Here is a 19,087-nt window from a genome sequence, read left to right on the forward strand (position 1 = left end):
CTCTCCTCCTTGAATACCTCCCGCCGCTCTGACACTGATTTACCTTCAAGTAGCTGTTTCCAGGCCACTATGGCTAAATCACCTCTCAGCTTAACAAACTTGGCGCTTCCTCAATTGAGAACTTTTATTCCTGGTCTATCTATATCCTTTTCCATAACTACCCTAAATCTAGTTGAATTATGGTCACTAGCACCAAAATCCTCTCCTCCCACTGATGCCCCTTCCACTTGTCTAGCTTCATTCCCTAAAACCAAGTCCAGAACTGCCCCCTCCCTTGTTGGGCTTGCTACATACTGCCTAAAAAGTTCTCCTGAATGCATTTTAGGAATTCTGCCCCTTCTATGCCTTTCTTACTAATTTTACCCCAGTTAATATCCGGGTAGTTGAAATTCCCTACTATTACAGCCCTATAGCTTTTGCACTTCTCAGAAATTGGCCTACATGTTTGCTCTTCTATCTCCCTCTGACCGTTTGGGGGTTTATAGTACATTCCTGCAGTGTGCGCCCCTTTTTTTGTTCTTCATTTCGACCCATATGACTTCATTTGATCCTTCCAACATATCATCCCTCCTCATAGTTGTAATTGTTTCTTTAATCAAAACTGCGACCCCCCCCGCCCACATTTTTACACCCCTCTCTATCCTGTAACCAGGAATGTTGAGCTGTCATACCTGCCCTTCTTTCAGCCATGTCTCAGTAATAGGTTTAAAAAAATACTCCTAAATGTTTATCTGTGCTTTCAACTCATCTGCCTCATTCTCTATACTCCTTGCAATGAAGTATATACCATCTAGCACGGCCAAACTTCCTTCTTGTTTTTTTTCTAGCCATTGTTTCCTCTGTCTTCCAAATTCACTTTCTAACTTTCCAATTCCAGCTTTGCTTCTCTCCTTACTGAATCTATTCTCAGGTTCCCACCCTCCTGCCAAGCTAGTTTAAACCCTCCCCAACAGCACTAGCAACCCCCCCACCCCCCTCCCCCCACTGTGAGGATATTGATCCCAGCTCTGTTGAGGTGCAATCCGTCTGGCTTGTAGAGGTCCTACCTGCCCCAGAAACGGTCCTGATGCCTCAGGAATTCAAAGCCCTTCTTCCAGCCACGCATTCTTCTTCTGTCCTATCCTCCTATTTCTGTACTCTCTAACACGTGCCACCAGGAGTAATCCAGAGATAACTACCTTTGAGGTCCTGCTTTTTAATCTCTTACCTCCCTAAAATCTGCCTGCAGGATCTCCTTCCTCTTTCTACCTATGTCATTGGTACCGATGTGGACCACGACCTCTGGCTGTTCATCCTCTTTCCCCCCCCCCCCTTCAGAATGTCCTGCAGCTGCTCTGACATCCTTAACCCTGGCACCAGGGAGGCAACATACCATCCTGGAGTCACATCTGCGACTGCAGAAATGCCTGTCTGCTCCCTTAACTATCGAATCCCCTACCACAATTGCTCTTCTTCCTCCCCCTCTGCAGCTGAGCTACCTGTGGTGCTGTGGACTTGGCTCTAGCTGCACTCCCCTGTGGAACCATCATCCCCACCAGTACTCAGAACAGAATACTGGTTGGAGAGCGAGATGCACTCAGGGCTCCTGCACGATCTGCCTAGTCCTCCTCCTCTGTCTGGCGGTCATCCACTTCCTCTCTGCCTGCACACGTTTAAACTGCAAGGTGGCCACCTCTAGAAACGTGCTATCCGTGAAGTTCTCAGCCTTGCAGATGCACCGCAGTGACTCCAGCTGCTGCTCAAGCTCCAAAACCCGGAGCTCGAGTTGCTGAATGTAGCTGGTGACACTTCCTGCATGTGTTCATCCAGGCTACGTGAAGCGTCCAGGACTTCCCACATGGCACAGATGTGCACTCCACAGGACTGAGCTGCCCTGCCGTGCCTCTAGTTATTTGACTATGACTGAACTATGAAATAAACTTAAAACTGGAAGACAAAAGCACTCACCGACTATTCAACACTCAGCTGTTTCCCTTGAGCCGATGTCACTCTGACATCACACTTTCGATTTTTGCCTCTGAGTTACTCCCGCTCTCCCCGCACTTTTATCCTGCTGCCCTGCTCTGCCGCCTCTGTTCTGCCGCCTTGTATTATTATTTTTTTTGAAATATCACTAAATTATCTATTTGCAGTTTCTAATCTATAATTGCAGCTCTTAATTTACACCAATGCCCTAGTTTTAGAGAAAAAGAGAAATACTCACCAACCAATCACTTACCTGCTTTTCTCTGACGTCTCACTTTGATTTTTTTCCCCCTCACTGGCCCGTTTGCTCTGCTCCCAGCTCGCTCTATTTATTGCCGCCTCCTCTCTGCTCCCGCTGCTGGTCTCGGGCGCTTGCTCCTCCTTATGGCCGCCGCCTCCACTCTGCCCCTGTTCTGAGGCTGTTGATAGTTGTCCACTGTTTGCGAGGAAGGTTTGATCCTTCAGGTTGTACTATGGAATCCTCTATAAGGAATCCATTCTGTATGTCATTTGTTTTTATATTCAATGTCCCAGTACTAGTGCCAGTGTCCCATGAAAAGGAACCCCCTTTCCCACACCAGCCCTTTAACCACGTGTTAATTGTCATGATCTGACTGTGGGGTAGAAGAGCAAAGTGATCTGAGTACAAATATTAATCACCGAAAGGAGCGACATAGGTTAACAAGGCCATTTAAAAAAAAAAAGCAAACTAAGCACTAGGGTTTATTTCTACAGGGATTGAATTGAAAAGTAGGGAAGTTATGCTAAACTTGTATCGACCCTTGGTTAGACCACACTTGGAGTACTACATACAATCCTGGTCGCCATATTATAAAAAGGATATAGAGGCACTAGAGAGGGTGCAAAAAAGATTTACAAGGATGATACCAGAAATGTGAGGGTATAATGATCAGGAAAGGATGAACAGGCTGGCTCTCTTTCCTCTTGAAAAGAGAAGGCTGAGAGGTGACCTACTAGAGCTCTTTAAAATTGTGAAAGGTTTAATAGAGTGGATATAGAGAGTGTGTTTCCACTTGTGGGGAAGAGCAAAACTAGGCCATCAATATAAGATAGTCACCAAGAAATCAAATAGGGAATTTAGAAGAAACTTCTTTACCCAGAGTGGTGAGAACTCACTACCACAGGGGGGATTGGTTGAAGCGAATGGTATAGATGCATTTAAAGGGAGGCTAGATAAGCATATGAGGGAGAAGGAAATAAAAGGTTAAACTGATAGTTAGATGAAGAAAGACGGGATGTGGCGCGAGTGGAGCATAAACGGTGGCATGGACTGGTTGGGCCGAATGGCCTGTCTGCTGTATATCCTATATAATCCTATGTAGTAGAAGGATTCACAGGCTGTTTCACAGTCTGACAGGCCATGATGTGAGCGCTCCTTCTATGGCTGTAACCATCTATTGCAGTAACGGGTGGCCACAAACGCCCACCAGATGCGAAAATCCCGCTGGACGTCAACTCAGAATTCACAGTCTGAGCTCGACAGGACTGCCTGGAACGGGGCTTGTACCCTGTGCCTTCTGACTTGGAGTTGGGATTGCTACCACTAAGCCAAAGGTGCTCTCCAGGTTGAAATGGTGATGCTGTACCAGAGTGCAGTCGTGTGGCCACAGATTTGCCTTGATACAATACTCCACTATGGCTAATTTATGTCATGCAGAAATTCAGCATTTGTTTTTATCTTCAATATCCCATTGGCCTTTTTTTTGCCTGAACTCCCAGTTTTAAAGATCTATGTAACTGCACCCCATATCTCTTTTCTTCCACTCAAAGAATGTTACAATTTAGGATAAACTACTTCACCTTTCTGTGTGTTGAACTGCATCTGCCACCTAACTGCCCACTCTACTAGCCTCTTGCAATCTTTTGCACAGTTCCTCAGTTTGCCATGCCTTCAATTTATCAACAAATTTTGGGAATACTCCTTGTGCCTATGTCCTACATCATTTATATAAATGGGAAACAAGAGTCCGTGGCATGGTACTACCCATATAATGCCAATCCCAAAAACATCTTAACCCTACTTTGTTTTCAGTCCCCTGGCCATCTCACTGTCCATGTGGCTGTGTTCCCATTAATGTTATTGTCTTAGTTTTTGTAATGAGTTTTTCATGTATCTTATCAAGCATCTTCTGAAAATCCATATGCACAGTATCCTCTGTAAATTCAATAGTTAAGCATTACCTGCACTTGACAAATCCATGCTGATTGTCTCAGATGAGCCCATGCTATTCAAGTGTTCACTTTTCTTCCTGTTTATTTTATACTCTAAAACATTACTCACAAATGAGGTAAGACTAACTGGTCAATATTTTCTGGCTTATCCCCTTTCCCATTTCTTAGATAGGGGTGTAATGTGCTTTGCTACAATTCCCACTTCCATGCTGTTTTCAAAAATATGGTTAGTGCCTCTGCTCCCCAACTTCTATATTCTGGGATGCATTTGATGTGGGACTGGTGACTTTTCAACTTTTAGTCCCATTAACTTTAATAGTTTCTTTTTTGAATATTTAATAGTTCCTATTTGGATATTACTAATAGTGGCTCATCCATATCTCCCTCGGGTACTCTTCAGTCCCATTTTCATCCTCTTTAAAAACTGAGAACAATTACAAGATGGCCTCCTTCATTTCTAAGTGATCCATCCCTTCTTTGAATATTCTTTCATGTGCCCTAGCCATTTCTCTGTCAAGCCACCTTCAAACTGCTTATTGGCATTCCTAATCTTTGTTTTCTTCCTTTACTTTTTATACTTCTATATTATGCCTCTTTAATCCTCATTTTCACTCTCATTTCTCTAGAACTACAGGGGTAGAAATCCATCTTGGGCGATGGCGTAAAATGGGCCTTATCGAATCGGCCGCCCATTATACACAGCGCCTGATGCTCAGCTCCATTGCGTAGAACGGGCAGCCAATCCGATACCGCTTGTTTTGCGCCATTGCCCGAGACTAATTTCTAGGCCACCATCTTTATTCCTGATGTATTTAGTCTGTACCTCTTCCACCTCACATTTAAATATGTCCTACTGTTTGATCATACATTTTTTTTCCAACCATTTAATCTGAACTGGGTCCCCTTTCATTCCACGGAAAATAGACTATTTCCAGTCCAAGACTGGACTGGAAACTTCAAATTCCATTTTTCTTTATTTTCAATCTGAACCTAATCTATGCTCATTATTTTCCAAATGTTCTCCTACCTTCAGATTCTTTACTTATCCTGCTTTGTTACCCAGAAACAAATCTGGCACGATAGCCTTCCTTATTGGACATGCAACATACTCTTTAGAAAAGTGTCCCTTATGCATTCTAACAATCGGTCTTCATATTAACTAGATCTGTTTTATCCTAGTCTACAGTTAAGATAGTTAAACGCCTATCACAACTACAAACCTCTAAACCAGTTACAAATCTCATCCTCTATTCTTTCCCAAGATTCAGTATTTCCAATATGGTAACATGTGCCTTTTCTTAACTTTGATAGACTGAGCATCACTGTCAAATAGCAAGGCTACCCCTCCTCTTTATCCTTCCATCTCTTGAAACTTTTATGGTCAAAAATATTTAGTTTTCAGTCATACACCAGCTGAAGCCAAGTTTTCATTTAGACTATAACATTATAGCCCTTTATTCTAATCAGTGCCTCTACTGCTTTGTAAATTCACACACAAACACTGACCTGTTTGTACTTCTCAATAACCTTTTCTCTTTTTCTGATTTCTTCATTATCCTTGTGAAACAGAGCTACTCAAAACTATTTCTAGCAGCCATTACAGAGGGGCAATTGGAGTTGCCTTAGAAGCGAATCGCCCAATTACACTGTGAACCTTGATTAGTGATGGGAGGGGAGAAAGTGAAGGAAGAAGAGAAAAAACCTTTAAGCTGTGCTGTTTGATAAATTTACTTTATTTTGTTTTTTTAGATTGCTGGAGGATTATCTGCCATTGTTGTGTTGTTGGTCATTGTTGCACTTGGTTATCTCTTTGAACCTTTACCTCAGGTACGTCTAAGATTAGAGTGTTCTTTATCTTTGTTATATTTGTAGCTTTCCTAAATATCCATTTTGTATTAAAATAAATCCCTTTTTCCTCTCCCCACCTGCAAATTTTCCTTCCCTCTCCTGAATGCCTTGACTGTACAGTGTGGCTCCAATTGCTTACTTACTAGTCACACTTGTGTAAGCCTTAGCATTGAATGTTGGCAGGCTGTTTGACTGCATCACTGCTGAGTCTGATCCTGTCCTTCCCCAATGTTTGCACAGGCACCTTTGGCAATGGTTAATGATCTAGAGCAGGAACTTTGCTTAATTTTTTTTCCTCCTTAACCCTATGGTGCTGATTTGAGTCATTCAGAAGGGCTTCCATGTTGTAGATTGCAGTTTCTTTCCCTTTAGGTAAAAACAACTTGCAGCATTACCAGATTTTTTTTGTGCTAACCAATATTTTGCAGGTTAAATTAACTGTAATCATGTTGAACATACTGAGGGATGATTCGGTCCTGTAGTACCAGGATCCACACATCTAGTTTTGCAGAACCTATGGGAGGGAGTTTTATTGGAAAAAAACGGGTGGGTTTGGAGTGTGGGGTTAGTTAAATTGTTTTTTTTTTAAAAATGGATTCCTGACCTGAACCCACCTTCAACCTACCCATTTCCGGTTTTAACAGAGGCGGGATGGGGGTGGGCACGGCAGCCAACCCGCTCTCAGGAGGCGGGATGGCGATTTCAATATTATAATGAGGCTGGAAGCTTCTTCTTTAACCTCCATTTTATTTTTAAACTGCATCTGGGCGGGCTATGCACACTTCGTAAAGCCCGGCAGGTACAGCAAGGCAAGGACTGCTGCATCCAGGAGGTAAGTGTCTTTACACTTGTCTCCTGGATCCAGGAGAAAAGGCAGTTAAATTGGAGTGGGGAAACTTATCCACTGATTTCTGTCCGACTGCAGTTTTAAATTGCAGGCAGCAAGAACATCTGTGCAATGCTGGCGGAGTTCTTCTTTAAATATGCAAACCTGGCTTTGATGGTGTCATTCGGACCCGACTGCCATATTAACCTAAGGCCTGAGTGATGCGGCAGTGGTAGCTTCTCTGCAGGAGCTTGATCGAGGGCCATACCAGGCTAGCAAGGTTAAGTTTCTTTTTTAAAAAAAAAGTTTCCTTTTGTTGGCCAGAGGGAGCAAGAATGTTCCACCATCCCCCACAAGGAAACCTTGGCCTACACTGCCCCGACTTCCACCCCCTGCTTTGTGACGGGGACTGTTCTGTTCTCACTGACCAGCTCAGATTTTAACGCTGCGCTTCTTTTCATTCTCGACTTCAGGATGCATTGCCCGCTTCAGGTCTCCTGTTCACCAATCTCACCTGTTTAAAATCACAGACTCTATTGTGTTTTGGAATGCAAATCATGAACCTCGGCAAAACAAATTAGTAATTTTGTAACAAGACCCACAGCTAGCAAAGTTCAATGATAATCCATCGTCATTTAAAAAAAAAACTTGTCATTACACACGCATGTTGGTTAATAAAAGCTTGAACACAAAGTAAACTGCTTGTGGAGGTAACCGTACTAGAAGCGTGCATAGCCACTAGATGTTTTAGTGTGAAGTGTGGTAAAGAGAGGGAGAGAAGCAGAATAAATGTCAGCAACAACAACTTGCATTTACATACTGTAGTGCCGTTAACGTAATTAAAATCTCCAAAAGTGCTTCACAGGAGCATTATCAAACAAAATTTGACAGCGAGCCACAAAAGGAGATATTAGGACAGGTGAAAGGTAGGTTTTAAGCAGCGCCTTAGAGGAGAGGGAGGCAGAAATGTGGAGGTTTTGGGAGGGAATTCCAGACCTTGGTGCCGAGGCAGCTGAAGGCACAGCTGCCAATTGTGGAGCGATCTTAAAATTGGGGATGCAGAAGATGCGAGAATTGGAAGAGCGCAGAGATCTTGGAAGCTTGTAAGGCTGGAGGTTAGAGATAGGGAGGGGCGAGGCTATGGAAGGATTTTAAAATGAGGGTGAAAATTTTAAAATCGAGACATTGCTGGACCGGGAGCCAATGTTGGTCAGCAAGAATCAGGGTGATGGGTGAATGGGATTTGGTGTGAGTTAGGACACAGGCAGCAGAGTTTTGGATATTATAGTGAAATTTTCTGAATTTAAAGTATTACTTTACATCGTGATTTGTGTTGAATCTTGACTAAACTTGTTATTAAACTGTAGTATTTTATGATTGCTTTATATAATCTAAGTTTTATCATTGTATGAAAAGTTATTTTGAGGGCTTTGATATTGCAGGTGGTGGTTTCTTAATGTAAAACCAACTTGCAACATTCTCAAACTTCCTGTTTTAGAACTCAAAATAATTTCTTGTAGGCTGTGCTAGCTGCAATTGTGATGGTGAACGTGAAAGGAATACTTAAACAGTTCATGGATATACCTATTCTCTGGCGAACCAGCAAACATGAATTCGTAAGTACTTCAAATAAGGTTTGTAGAAAATGTGTGCTATGTTTGTGCTCTTCAAAGTGAGGGATAGCCATATTGGGGAATTTTGTTTTAAGATGCTGAAAAACTAGTGAATGGCAAAGACCTATACTGCAGGATACCATCAAGATTGAACAGAGTAAAGACAATCTAGTAAATCAAGAAGCAATGATTAAATTGCATGGTTTAAAGGTGATCTGAATGAATGGGTTGCAGTGAGATTTTATTGCATCTTTTGCAACTGGTCTTTCTCGGGTGTAGTTAGCCCAGGGATAGATACAAAATAAATGCCCAGAAACAGAAATGATGTAGAGGCGGTGCTCCAACAGCAGAAATTCTACAGCACCTTATAGCAGCTTTGCCAATTTGTACAGCATTATCGGCAGTTTAGTGTTTTGTCCTAACAAGTTTAATTTAATACTCGGTCATCATCATAGGCAGTCCCTCGAAACGAGGATAACTTGCTTACACGCCAAAAAAAAGGATGAGTTCACAGGTGTTTCGAATGAAGAACCCCAACTACATCCTCAAGTGTGGAAGATGCCTGTGTGTGGATTTTTTTAACGTGTGGTGGCTGTTGCACACCAGCCACCACACAGGCTTGACAGAGCTGGGTCTTGGTCCAGTGGCAAGGGTTACCCAAGACAATTGGAGACCTGCTCTGCTGCACAGACCTAGTGCGTGCACACATCGCAATGTGGGCTGGCCCATGCTGCCCCTGGGCCCCTGGCCCCGAACTCGCGTCTCCCCTGGGCCCCAATCACATCTCTCCACAGTCTCTCTCAGCTCTTTCGCCCCTCTCGCCGCTCCTGCTGTACCTGGCCACGGTCCAATCACCGACCTGGACCTTGCTGATGTCCCTCTTCACTGCCGTTGCCCTCCTGCACCAGCTCGCGCTGTACCTTGCTGTGGCCTCCAAGCTGTTCCTAGGCCTCCGCAACCTCCGCTCCTTTTATGGCCCCGACCTGCCGCTGATGGTCTCTCGCAGGTCGGGGCCTCCACACTGCTCCTGGGCTTCCGCATGCCGCTCCTTTTTAAAAGTACTTAGTAAGCCATTAGCGAGAGGAGACTTTGTCCTTCATCACAGGTAACTAACTAGATAGGACAATATACCAATTTGCAAATTCTGTTTCTTTGAATGGGAATATGGGTGTCGTTTGCAGAATTGATAAAGAAAGGTTGACAACATATTGTCTAATTAAAATTTCTCATTGTAATTTCCTTAGGATTGGATGGCATGTTATAATACATCTTTTCCTTCCTAAAGTGTGCCCATAATTGGATACAATACACCAGCTAAGGCCTAACCAGTGATTTCTAAAAGTTTAGCATAACTTCCTTGTTTTTGTACTTTTATGCCTCTGTTTATAAAGGCAAAGATCTCACAGGCTTTTATTTTTTTTAAATTTAAATGTGCCTTCCTACCTTGGTGAATGTGTACCTTAAACATCGATCGTGAGGCCAGCCTTTTTTAAATAAAAGTGGGTGAAACTCATTTTGAAGGACAACACTGGCTGGATGAAATAAATCAAAGGTGTGCATTGATCTGATGCAAATGAGAAAGTTGCTCATCATTAGCAAGTGCAAGAGATTGCATTATTCTTTTGATATCATATTCCAAATTCAATTTGAAACAAATTCCAATTCTCATAGCTTCTATATCTACCAGTGACTGAAGAAACATAGAAACATAGAAAATAGGTGCAGGAGTAGGCCATTCGGCCCCTCGAGCCTGCACTGCCATTCAATGAGTTCATGGCTGAACATGCAACTTCAGTACCCCATTTCTGCTTTCTCGCCATACCCCTTGATCCTCCTATTAGTAAGGACTACTACTCCTTAACTCCTTTTTGAATATATTTAGTGAATTAGTCTCAACAACTTTCTGTGGAAGAGAATTCCACAGGTTCACCACTCTCTGGGTGAAAAGGTTTCTCCTCATCTCGGTCCTAAATGGCTTACCCCTTATCCTTAGACTGTGACCCCTGGTTCTGGACTTCCCCAACATTGGGAACATTCTTCCTGCATCCAACCTGTCTAAACCCGTCAGAATTTTAAACGTTTCTATGAGATCACCTCTCATTCTTCTGAACTCCAGTGAATACAAGCCCAGTTAATCCAGTCTTTCTTGATATGTCAGCCCCGCCATCCCAGGAATCAGTCCAGTGAACCTTCGTTGCACTCCCTCAATAGCAAGAATGTCCTTCCCCCAAGTTAGGAGACCAAAACTGTACACAATACTCCAGGCGTGGCCTCACGAAGGCCCTGTACAACTGTAGTAACACCTCCCTGTCCCTGTACTCAAATCCCCTCGCTATGAAGGCCACCATGCCATTTGCTTTCTTAACCGCCTGCTGTACCTGCATGCCAACCTTCAATGACTGATGTATCATGACACCCAGGTCTCGTTGCACCTCCCCTTTTCCCAATCTGTCACCATTCAGATAATAGTTTGTCTCTGTTTTTACCACCAAAGTGGATAACCTCACATTTATCCACATTATACTTCATCTGCCATGCATTTGCCCACTCACCTAACCTATCCAAGTCACTCTGCAGCCTCATAGCATCCTCCTCGCAGCTCACACTGCCACCCAACTTAGTGTCACCCGCAAATTGGAGATACTACATTTAATCCTCTCGTCTAAATCATTAATGTACAATGTAAACAGCTAGGGTCCCAGCACAGAACCTTGCGGTACCCCACTAGTCACTGCCTGCCATTCTGAAAAGTACCCATTTACTCCTACTCTTTGCTTCCTGTCTGCCAACCAGTTCTCAATCGATGTCAGCACACTACCCCCAATCCCATGTGCTTTAACTTTGTACATTGATCTCTTGCGTGGGACCTTGTCGAAAGCCTTCTGAAAGTCCAAATACACCACATCAACTGGTTCTCCCTTGTCCACTCTACTGGAAACATCCTCAAAAAATTCCAGAATATTTGTCAAGCATGATTTCCCTTTCACAAATCCATGCTGACTTGGACCCATCATGTCACCTCTTTCCAAATGCGCTGCTATGACATCCTTAATAATTGATTCCATCATTTTACCCACTACTGATGTCAGGCTGACCGGTCTATAATTCTCTGTTTTCTCTCTCCCTCCTTTTTTTAAAAAGTGGTGTTACATTGGCTACCCTCCACTCCATTGGAACTGATCCAGAGTCAATGGAATGTTGGAAAATGACTGTCAATGCATCCACTATTTCCAAGGCCACCTCCTGAAGTACTCTGGGATGCAGTCCATCAGGCCCTGGGCATTTATCGGCCTTCAATCCCATCAATTTCCCCAACACAATTTCCCGACTAATGAGGATTTCCCTCAGTTCCTCCTCCTTACTAGACCCTCTGACCCCTTTTATATCCGGAAGATTGTTTGTGTCCTCCTTAGTGAATACCAAGCCAAAGTACTTGTTCAATTGATCTGCCATTTCTTTGTTCCCTGTTATGACTTCCCCTGATTCTGACTACAGGGGACCTACGTTTGACTTTACTAACCTTTTTCTCTTTACATATCTATAGAAGCTTTTGCAATCCATTTTAATGTTCCCTGCAAGCTTCTTCTCGTACTTCATTTTCCCTGCCCTAATCAAACCCTTTGTCCTCCTCTGCTGAGTTCTAAATTTCTCCCAGTCCCTGGGTTTGCTGCTATTTCTGGCCAATTTGTATGCCACTTCCTTGGCTTTAATACTATCCCTGATTTCCCTTGATAGCCACGGTTGAGCCACCTTCCCTTTTTTATTTTTACGCCAGACAGGGATGTACAATTGTTGTAGTTCATCCATGCGGTCTCTAAATGTCTGCCATTGCCCATCCACTGTCAACCCCTTAAGTATCATTCGCCAATCTATCCTAGCCAATTCACGCCTCATACCTTCAAAGTTACCCTTCTTTAAGTTCTGGACCATGGTCTCTGAATTAACTGTTTCATTCTCCATCCTAATGTAGAATTCCACCATATTATGGTCACTCTTCCCCAAGGGGCCTCGCACAATGAGATTGCTAATTAATCGTCTCTCATTACACAACACTCAGTCTAAGATGGCCTCCCCCCTAGTTGGTTCCTCGACATATTGGTCTAGAAAACCATCCCTTATGCACTCCAGGAAATCCTCCTCCACCGTATTGCTTCCAGTTTGGTTAGCCCAATCTATATGCATATTAAAGTCACCCATGATAACTGCTGCACCTTTATTGCATGCACCCCTAATTTCCTGTTTTCCCTCCCCAACATCACTACTACTGTTTTGGAGGTCTGTACACAACTCCCACTAATGTTTTTTGCCCTTTGGTGTTCTGCAGCTTTACCCATATAGATTCCACATCATCCAAGCTAATGTCCTTCCTAACTATTGCATTAATCTCTTTAACCAGCAATGCTACCCCACCTCCTTTTCCTTTTATTCTATCCTTTCTGAATGTTGAATATCCTTGGATGTCGAGTTCCCAGCCCTGATCATCCTGGAGCCACGTCTCTGTAATCCTAATCACATCATATCTGTTAACATCTATTTGCACAGTTAATTCATCCACTTTATTACAGATACTCCTTGCATTAAGACACAGAGCCTTCAGGCTTGTTTTTTTAACACCTTTTGTCCTTTTAGAATTATGATGTAGTGTGGCCCTTCTTGTTTCTTGCCTTTGTTTATTCGGCCTTCCACTATTGCTTTTTACCTTTCTACCATCTGTTTCTGACTCCATATTATTTCGCCCTGTCTCGCTGCATAGATTCCCATCCCCGTCTCGCTGCATAGATTCCCATCCCCCTGCCATATTAGTTTAAACACTTCCGAACTGCATTAGCAAATGTTACCCCCAGGACATCAGTTCTAGTCCTACCCAAGTGCAGACCGTCCCTTTTGTACAGGTCGTACTTTCCCCAGAACTGGTTCCAATGTCCCAGGAATTTGAATCCCTCCCTCTTGCACCACTGCTCAAGCCACGTATTTATTCTAACTATCCTGCTCCCTCTACTCTGATTAGCACGTGGCACTGGTAGCAATCCAGAGATTACTACCTTTTGAGGTCCTACTTTTTACTTTAACTTCTAGCTTCCTAAATTCAGCTTGTAGGACCTCGTCTCGCTTCTTACCTATATCGTTGATACCTACATGTACCACGACAACTGGCTGTTCACCCCCTCTCTCCAGAATGCTCTGCAGCCGCTCCGAGACATCCTTGACCCTTGCACCAGGAAGGCAACATACCATCCTGGAGTCTCGGTTGCAGCCGCAGAAACTCCTATCTATTACCCTTACAATAGAGTCCCCTATCACTCTAGCTCTCCCACTCTTTTTCCTGCCCTTCTGTGCAGCAGAGCCACCCATGGTGCCATGAACCTGGCTGCTGGTGCCTTCCCCTGGGAAGTCATCTCCCCCAACAGTATCCAAAACGGTATATCTGTTTTGGAGGGAGATGACCACAGGGGACTCCTGCACTACCTGCCTGCTCTTGCCTTGTCTCTTGGTCACCCATTCACTCTCTGTCCTAACCCTTACCTGCGGTGTGACCAACTCACTAACTGTGCTATCCACAACATTCTCAGCATTGCGCATGCTCCAGAGTGAGTCCATCCGCAGCTCCAGTGCCATGATGCGGTCTGCCAGGAGCTGCAGCTGGACACACTTCCTTTCCCACATAGCACAGGAGGAGCATGACACGGGTCCAAGCTCTCCTGCCATGACTTAAGTGTTAAATTAATTTACTTATTAAAATTTATTTAAACACCAAACAGCTGCTTAGTAGTTCGCTGCCAATTAAACCAATCTAAAAGTCAGTCTAAAAGAGAGTTATACTTACCAGTCGAACAGCCAACCACTTACCAGCTTGGCTGTGACGTCGCCTCTCGATTTTGCACCCCTCTCTCTTTGTCTACAGCTGGTTGAGCTGGTATCTGGGCCTCCGTCTCCTACTCTCGCACTCCTTATCAGCTGCTCTAGTGTCAGAATTGGTAGGAAAACCAATGATCAGTGTAGATGCAGGGGTTGAAAAATTCTGCCATTATCTTACTTGACAAATACAAAACTACTTTTCTGTTTTCAGTCACATTGATACAACAGATAGAAAAGCATTAAGATGGTGGTTTTGTTTGGTAAAATCAGATATCTTAAATTGTTAAAATAATTTCCACGGCTCAGCCTGAGTTCTTGAGTCTTTCGCTGTTTACAGTAAAGTTGCTACTTAATACCACACCCACTTTTTCACTTAGCTGGTTGAGAAACCAAGGTGTTAAGTAACAGTTAACTAACATTTTATTATTTTTACTGTTAATCTCCAAGTATGATAAACAGAGCCCAAAACATTAAAAGTATGTTTTTAACTGAGGTATTTTCTGTTTCAAGTTAGATTACATTTCCTGGTATGTTTAAAGCACTGGTTGCACATTTTGAGACAGTATAACTAGAATCATGAAATCTACAGCACAGGAAAAAAAACAATTTGCTTGTGCTGGTGTTAGCTCTTCAACTGGAACAATGCACTGTAATCATATTTCTCTGCTCTTTCCCTACATCATTATATTTTTCCTTCTGAAATACTTATCCAATTCCCTTTTAAATTATGTAGTATCTTACTATAATGCGAGGGTAGAATTTTTTTTCAAATATATAACCGTTCAAGTAGAGCAACGGATCTACTATCGTGCATGCTGTAAGTATATTTTGCATAATTTCGTTTACAAAAGTAATTATAAGAACATAAGAAATAGAAGCAGGAGTAGGCCATATGGCCCTTCAAGCCTGTTCTACCATTCAGTAAGATCATCGCTGATCTTCTATCTCAACTTCACCTTCCCGCACTATCCGCATATCCTTTGATTCCCTTAGTATCTCTGTCTTGAATATACTCAACGACTGAGCATCCACAGCTCTCTGGGCTAGAGAATTCCAAAGATTCATAACTCTTTGAAGAAATTTCTCATCTCAGTTCTAAATGGCCGATCCCTTATTCTGAGACTGTGACTGCCCCCTAGTTCTGGACTCCCCAGCCAGGGGAAACATAAGAACATGAAATAACCTCCCAGCATCTATCCTGTCGAGCACTAAGAATTTTACAAGTTTCAATGAGATCACCTCCCATTCTCCTAAACTCTAGGAAATATAGGCCGAGTCTGCTCAATCTCTCCTCATAGGACAATCCCCTCATCCCTGAAATCAGTCTAGTAAACCTATGTTGCAATTCCTCTAAGGCAAGCATATTCTTCCGAAGAACATAAGAATTAGGAACAGGAGTAGGCCATCTAGCCCCTCGAGCCTGCTCCGCCATTCAACAAGATCATGGCTGATCTGGCCGTGGACTCGGCTCCACTTACCCGCCCGCTCCCCATAACCCTTAATTCCCTTACTGGTTAAAAATCTATCTATCTGTGATTTGAATACATTCAATGAGCTAGCCTCAACTGCTTCCTTGGGCAGAGAATTCCACAGATTCACAACCCTCTGGGAGAAGAAATTCCTTCTCAACTCGGTTTTAAATTGGCTCCCCCGTATTTTGAGGCTGTGCCCCCTAGTTCTAGTCTACCCGACCAGTGGAAACAACCTCTCTGCCTCTATCTTGTCTATCCCTTTCATTACTTTAAATGTTTCTATAAGATCACCCCTCATCCTTCTGAACTCCAAGGAGTAAAGACCCAGTCTACTCAATCTATCATCATAAGGTAACCCCCTCATCTCCGGAATCAGCCTAATAAATCGTCTCTGTACCCCCTCCAAAGCTAGTATATTCTTCCTTAAGTAAGGTGACCAAAACTGCACGCAGTACTCCAGGTGTGGCCTCACCAATACCCTGTACAGTTGCAACAGGACCTCCCTGCTTTTGTACTCCATCCCTCTCGCAATGAAGGCCAACATTCCATTCGCCTTCCTGATTACCTGCTGCACCTGCAAACTAACTTTTTAGGATTCATGCACAAGGATCCCCAGGTCCCTCTGCACCGCAGCATGTTGTAATTTCTCCCCATTCAAATAATATTCCCTTTTACTGTTTTTTTTTTTCCCCAAGGTGGATGACCTCACACTTTCCGACATTGTATTCCATCTGCCAAACCTTAGCCCATTCGCTTAATCTATCTAAATCTCTTTGCAGCCTCTCTGTGTCCTCTACACAACCCGCTTTCCCACTAATCTTTGTGTCATCTGCAAATTTTGTTACACTACACTCTGTCCCCTCTTCCAGGTTATCTATGTATATTGTAAACAGTTGTGGTCCCAGTACCGATCCCTGTGGCACACCACTAACCACCGATTTCCAACCTGAAAAGGACCCATTTATTCCGACTCCCTGCTTTCTGTTAGTTAGCCAATTCTCTATCCATGCTAATACATTTCCTCTGACTCCGTGTACTTTTATCTTCTGCAGTAACCTTTTGTGTGTAAGGAGACCAAAACTATTCACAGTATTCTAGATGTTGTCTTGGCAAAGACCTTTATAATTGCAGCAAGACGACTTTATCTTAGCCTTTATTACAAAAGGATTAGAGTATAACATACCATTTGCTTTCCTAATTGTTGTACTGTACCTGCATGTTAACTTTCTGTGATTTGTGTATAGGGACACCCAAGTCCCTCTGATTACCAACATTTTCCAGTCTCTCTCCATTTCAAAAAAAAAAAACATTTTCTTTTCTATTTTTCCTACCATAAAATGACATACTCAAATGTTCGAACATGCCATTTTAGATAACTCCTGTAGGTTTTTAAAATGAAATTCTGGTATGTTGTTTCCTAATTTTATTATTTTTTTAGGTCAGTTAATGCTTTGTGTAATTCCCTGTCCAATAAAGCAGGCATATACCCGGTTACCAGGACTGCTTATAGTGCTTGAGTGTTGATTGCAAGCAGGTGTGTGAAAACAGCCTGGGTTTCCCTCCCTTTCTGCAAGAAAATGCCCAGCCACTGGTGTAAAACTCCTCCCTAACAGTATGGCTGGGATCAGGGTCACATTGTGTATGTAAACCCATGTCTTTTTGCCCTTTCACCTCTAGTACAGTATTCTTCTCCTTAGGTGGTCCTTTGTATCGAGGATGACTTGCTTCCACACCAAAAAGGGATGAGTTCACAGGTGTTTCATTGAAGGACCTGACATTCCAGGTCCCGAACTATATATTGAAGGGTGGAAGATGCTTGTGCATAGATTTTAACGTGTGGTGGCCGTTGCACACCAGCCATCAAACGGGCTTGACAGAGCTAGGTCTTGTTCCAGTGGCAAGGATTAACCAAGACGACTGGAGACCAGCTCTGCTGCCCGGACTTAGTGCGCGTACATATCACAGTGTGGGCTGGCCCGTGCTGCCCCGGGCCCGAACTCACGCCTCTCCTGGGCTCCGATCACGTCGCTCTACAATTTCTCGCTGCTTCTTCGTCCCGACCTCGCTGCTCCTCTGCTGCTTGCCACCTCTCCTCCTGTACCTGCCCACACTCCAATCAGCGACCTTGATTTTGGTGATGTCCAATCCAGTCGTCCTTCTCCAGGTTATGTGTCTCCTGCACCAGCTCGCGCTGCTCCCTGAAGTGGTATGCCTCCACGCTACTCCCAGGCCGCCGTACCTACACTCCTTTTATGGCCCCGACCTGCAGCTGTACCTGCGAGTACAGTATACTGGGACACCAACATACCTTGTCACCATTCATTTTTCAGCATATTGTGTATTTTTTGTACTGACTAAATTTTTTCTGACCTAGGTAATGTGGACTGTATCATTTATAGCCTCTCTTCTTTTGGGATTGGATTATGGACTCGTGGTTGCAGTGGCATTTGCCATTTTTGCAGTTGTTTACAGAACACAAAGGTTAGATATAGAAAGATGTTTTTTGGCTTGACGGCTGATAACTGTTCTTTCTTTACCTTTCAAAAGGTATACTTTAGTAGTGCATCCTTTGATGTAGTTTCCCTTTTAGTCGTAATGCATGGTCATCTAGTTTGAACCCTGTCTTGATTTTTCACTTGAACTATGTATACAGTGGACATGATGCCATAATTTTGCAGGGCTATCAGACAGAATGCTTTTGCAGTAAGAATGCGCTCTCATTGCTGGCTGGAATATCCATCCAGATGTACATTGCGAACATAAGAAAATGTCGGATAGGAAAAAAACAAGTAGCCTATTTTAGCTTGTCTCATACAGTTGTGATTCCTCGTGCATCCGGTCAAAAGACTCCCTACCTACTAGGTGCCATATAGTCTCCTGGGACCGGCAAGAAGCTTTTCCGATCAGTCAAGTTTCTGGCTTGACAGATGGCCGCATCTCGGGGAGAAGGACATTCCCACGGCAGAGATTGGGCTATTTGCCCATCTCTTGCCCTGCGAATGTCCTTAGAACTCTTGCGCCCGGTTAAAAGCAGGCACATAGCCTACTTTTACCAGTGTAAGAGTTTTAAAACATATCAAACATATTAAAATAAAATTTAAAAATACATATTTGTTAAAAGCCCTGCTCACTCAGGTAATTTTATTTTAAACCATAATTAAAACTTTTTTAAAAATCGGCAAATATTTTTTTCCAAAAACATTTCTATCAACTTTAATTTCTATAATTTATGTGAGATTTTAAAAAATGTTTTATGTTGTGTTTGGGGGTGTTTCTTATTCATAGTAATAGGAGTTTCGGATTTACGAAACTCC

General features: G+C 43.2%; 1 protein-coding gene across 7 annotated transcripts in view; it reads left to right on the plus strand.

Annotated features, from left to right (window-relative positions):
* slc26a5 (solute carrier family 26 member 5) overlaps positions 1-19,087 on the plus strand; it is a 117,920-nt gene that overhangs the window by 75,762 nt on the left and 23,071 nt on the right. For all 7 annotated transcript variants that reach the window (XM_070897319.1, XM_070897323.1, XM_070897322.1 and 4 more), the window contains 3 exons: positions 5,908-5,985; positions 8,353-8,448; positions 18,148-18,254. In XM_070897319.1, coding sequence (XP_070753420.1) covers positions 5,908-5,985; positions 8,353-8,448; positions 18,148-18,254 — 281 coding nt within the window. The remainder of the gene's footprint in view (positions 1-5,907; positions 5,986-8,352; positions 8,449-18,147; positions 18,255-19,087) is intronic.

Source organism: Pristiophorus japonicus, chromosome 13 (genome assembly GCF_044704955.1).
Source record: "Pristiophorus japonicus isolate sPriJap1 chromosome 13, sPriJap1.hap1, whole genome shotgun sequence".
Lineage (NCBI taxonomy): Eukaryota > Metazoa > Chordata > Chondrichthyes > Pristiophoridae > Pristiophorus > Pristiophorus japonicus.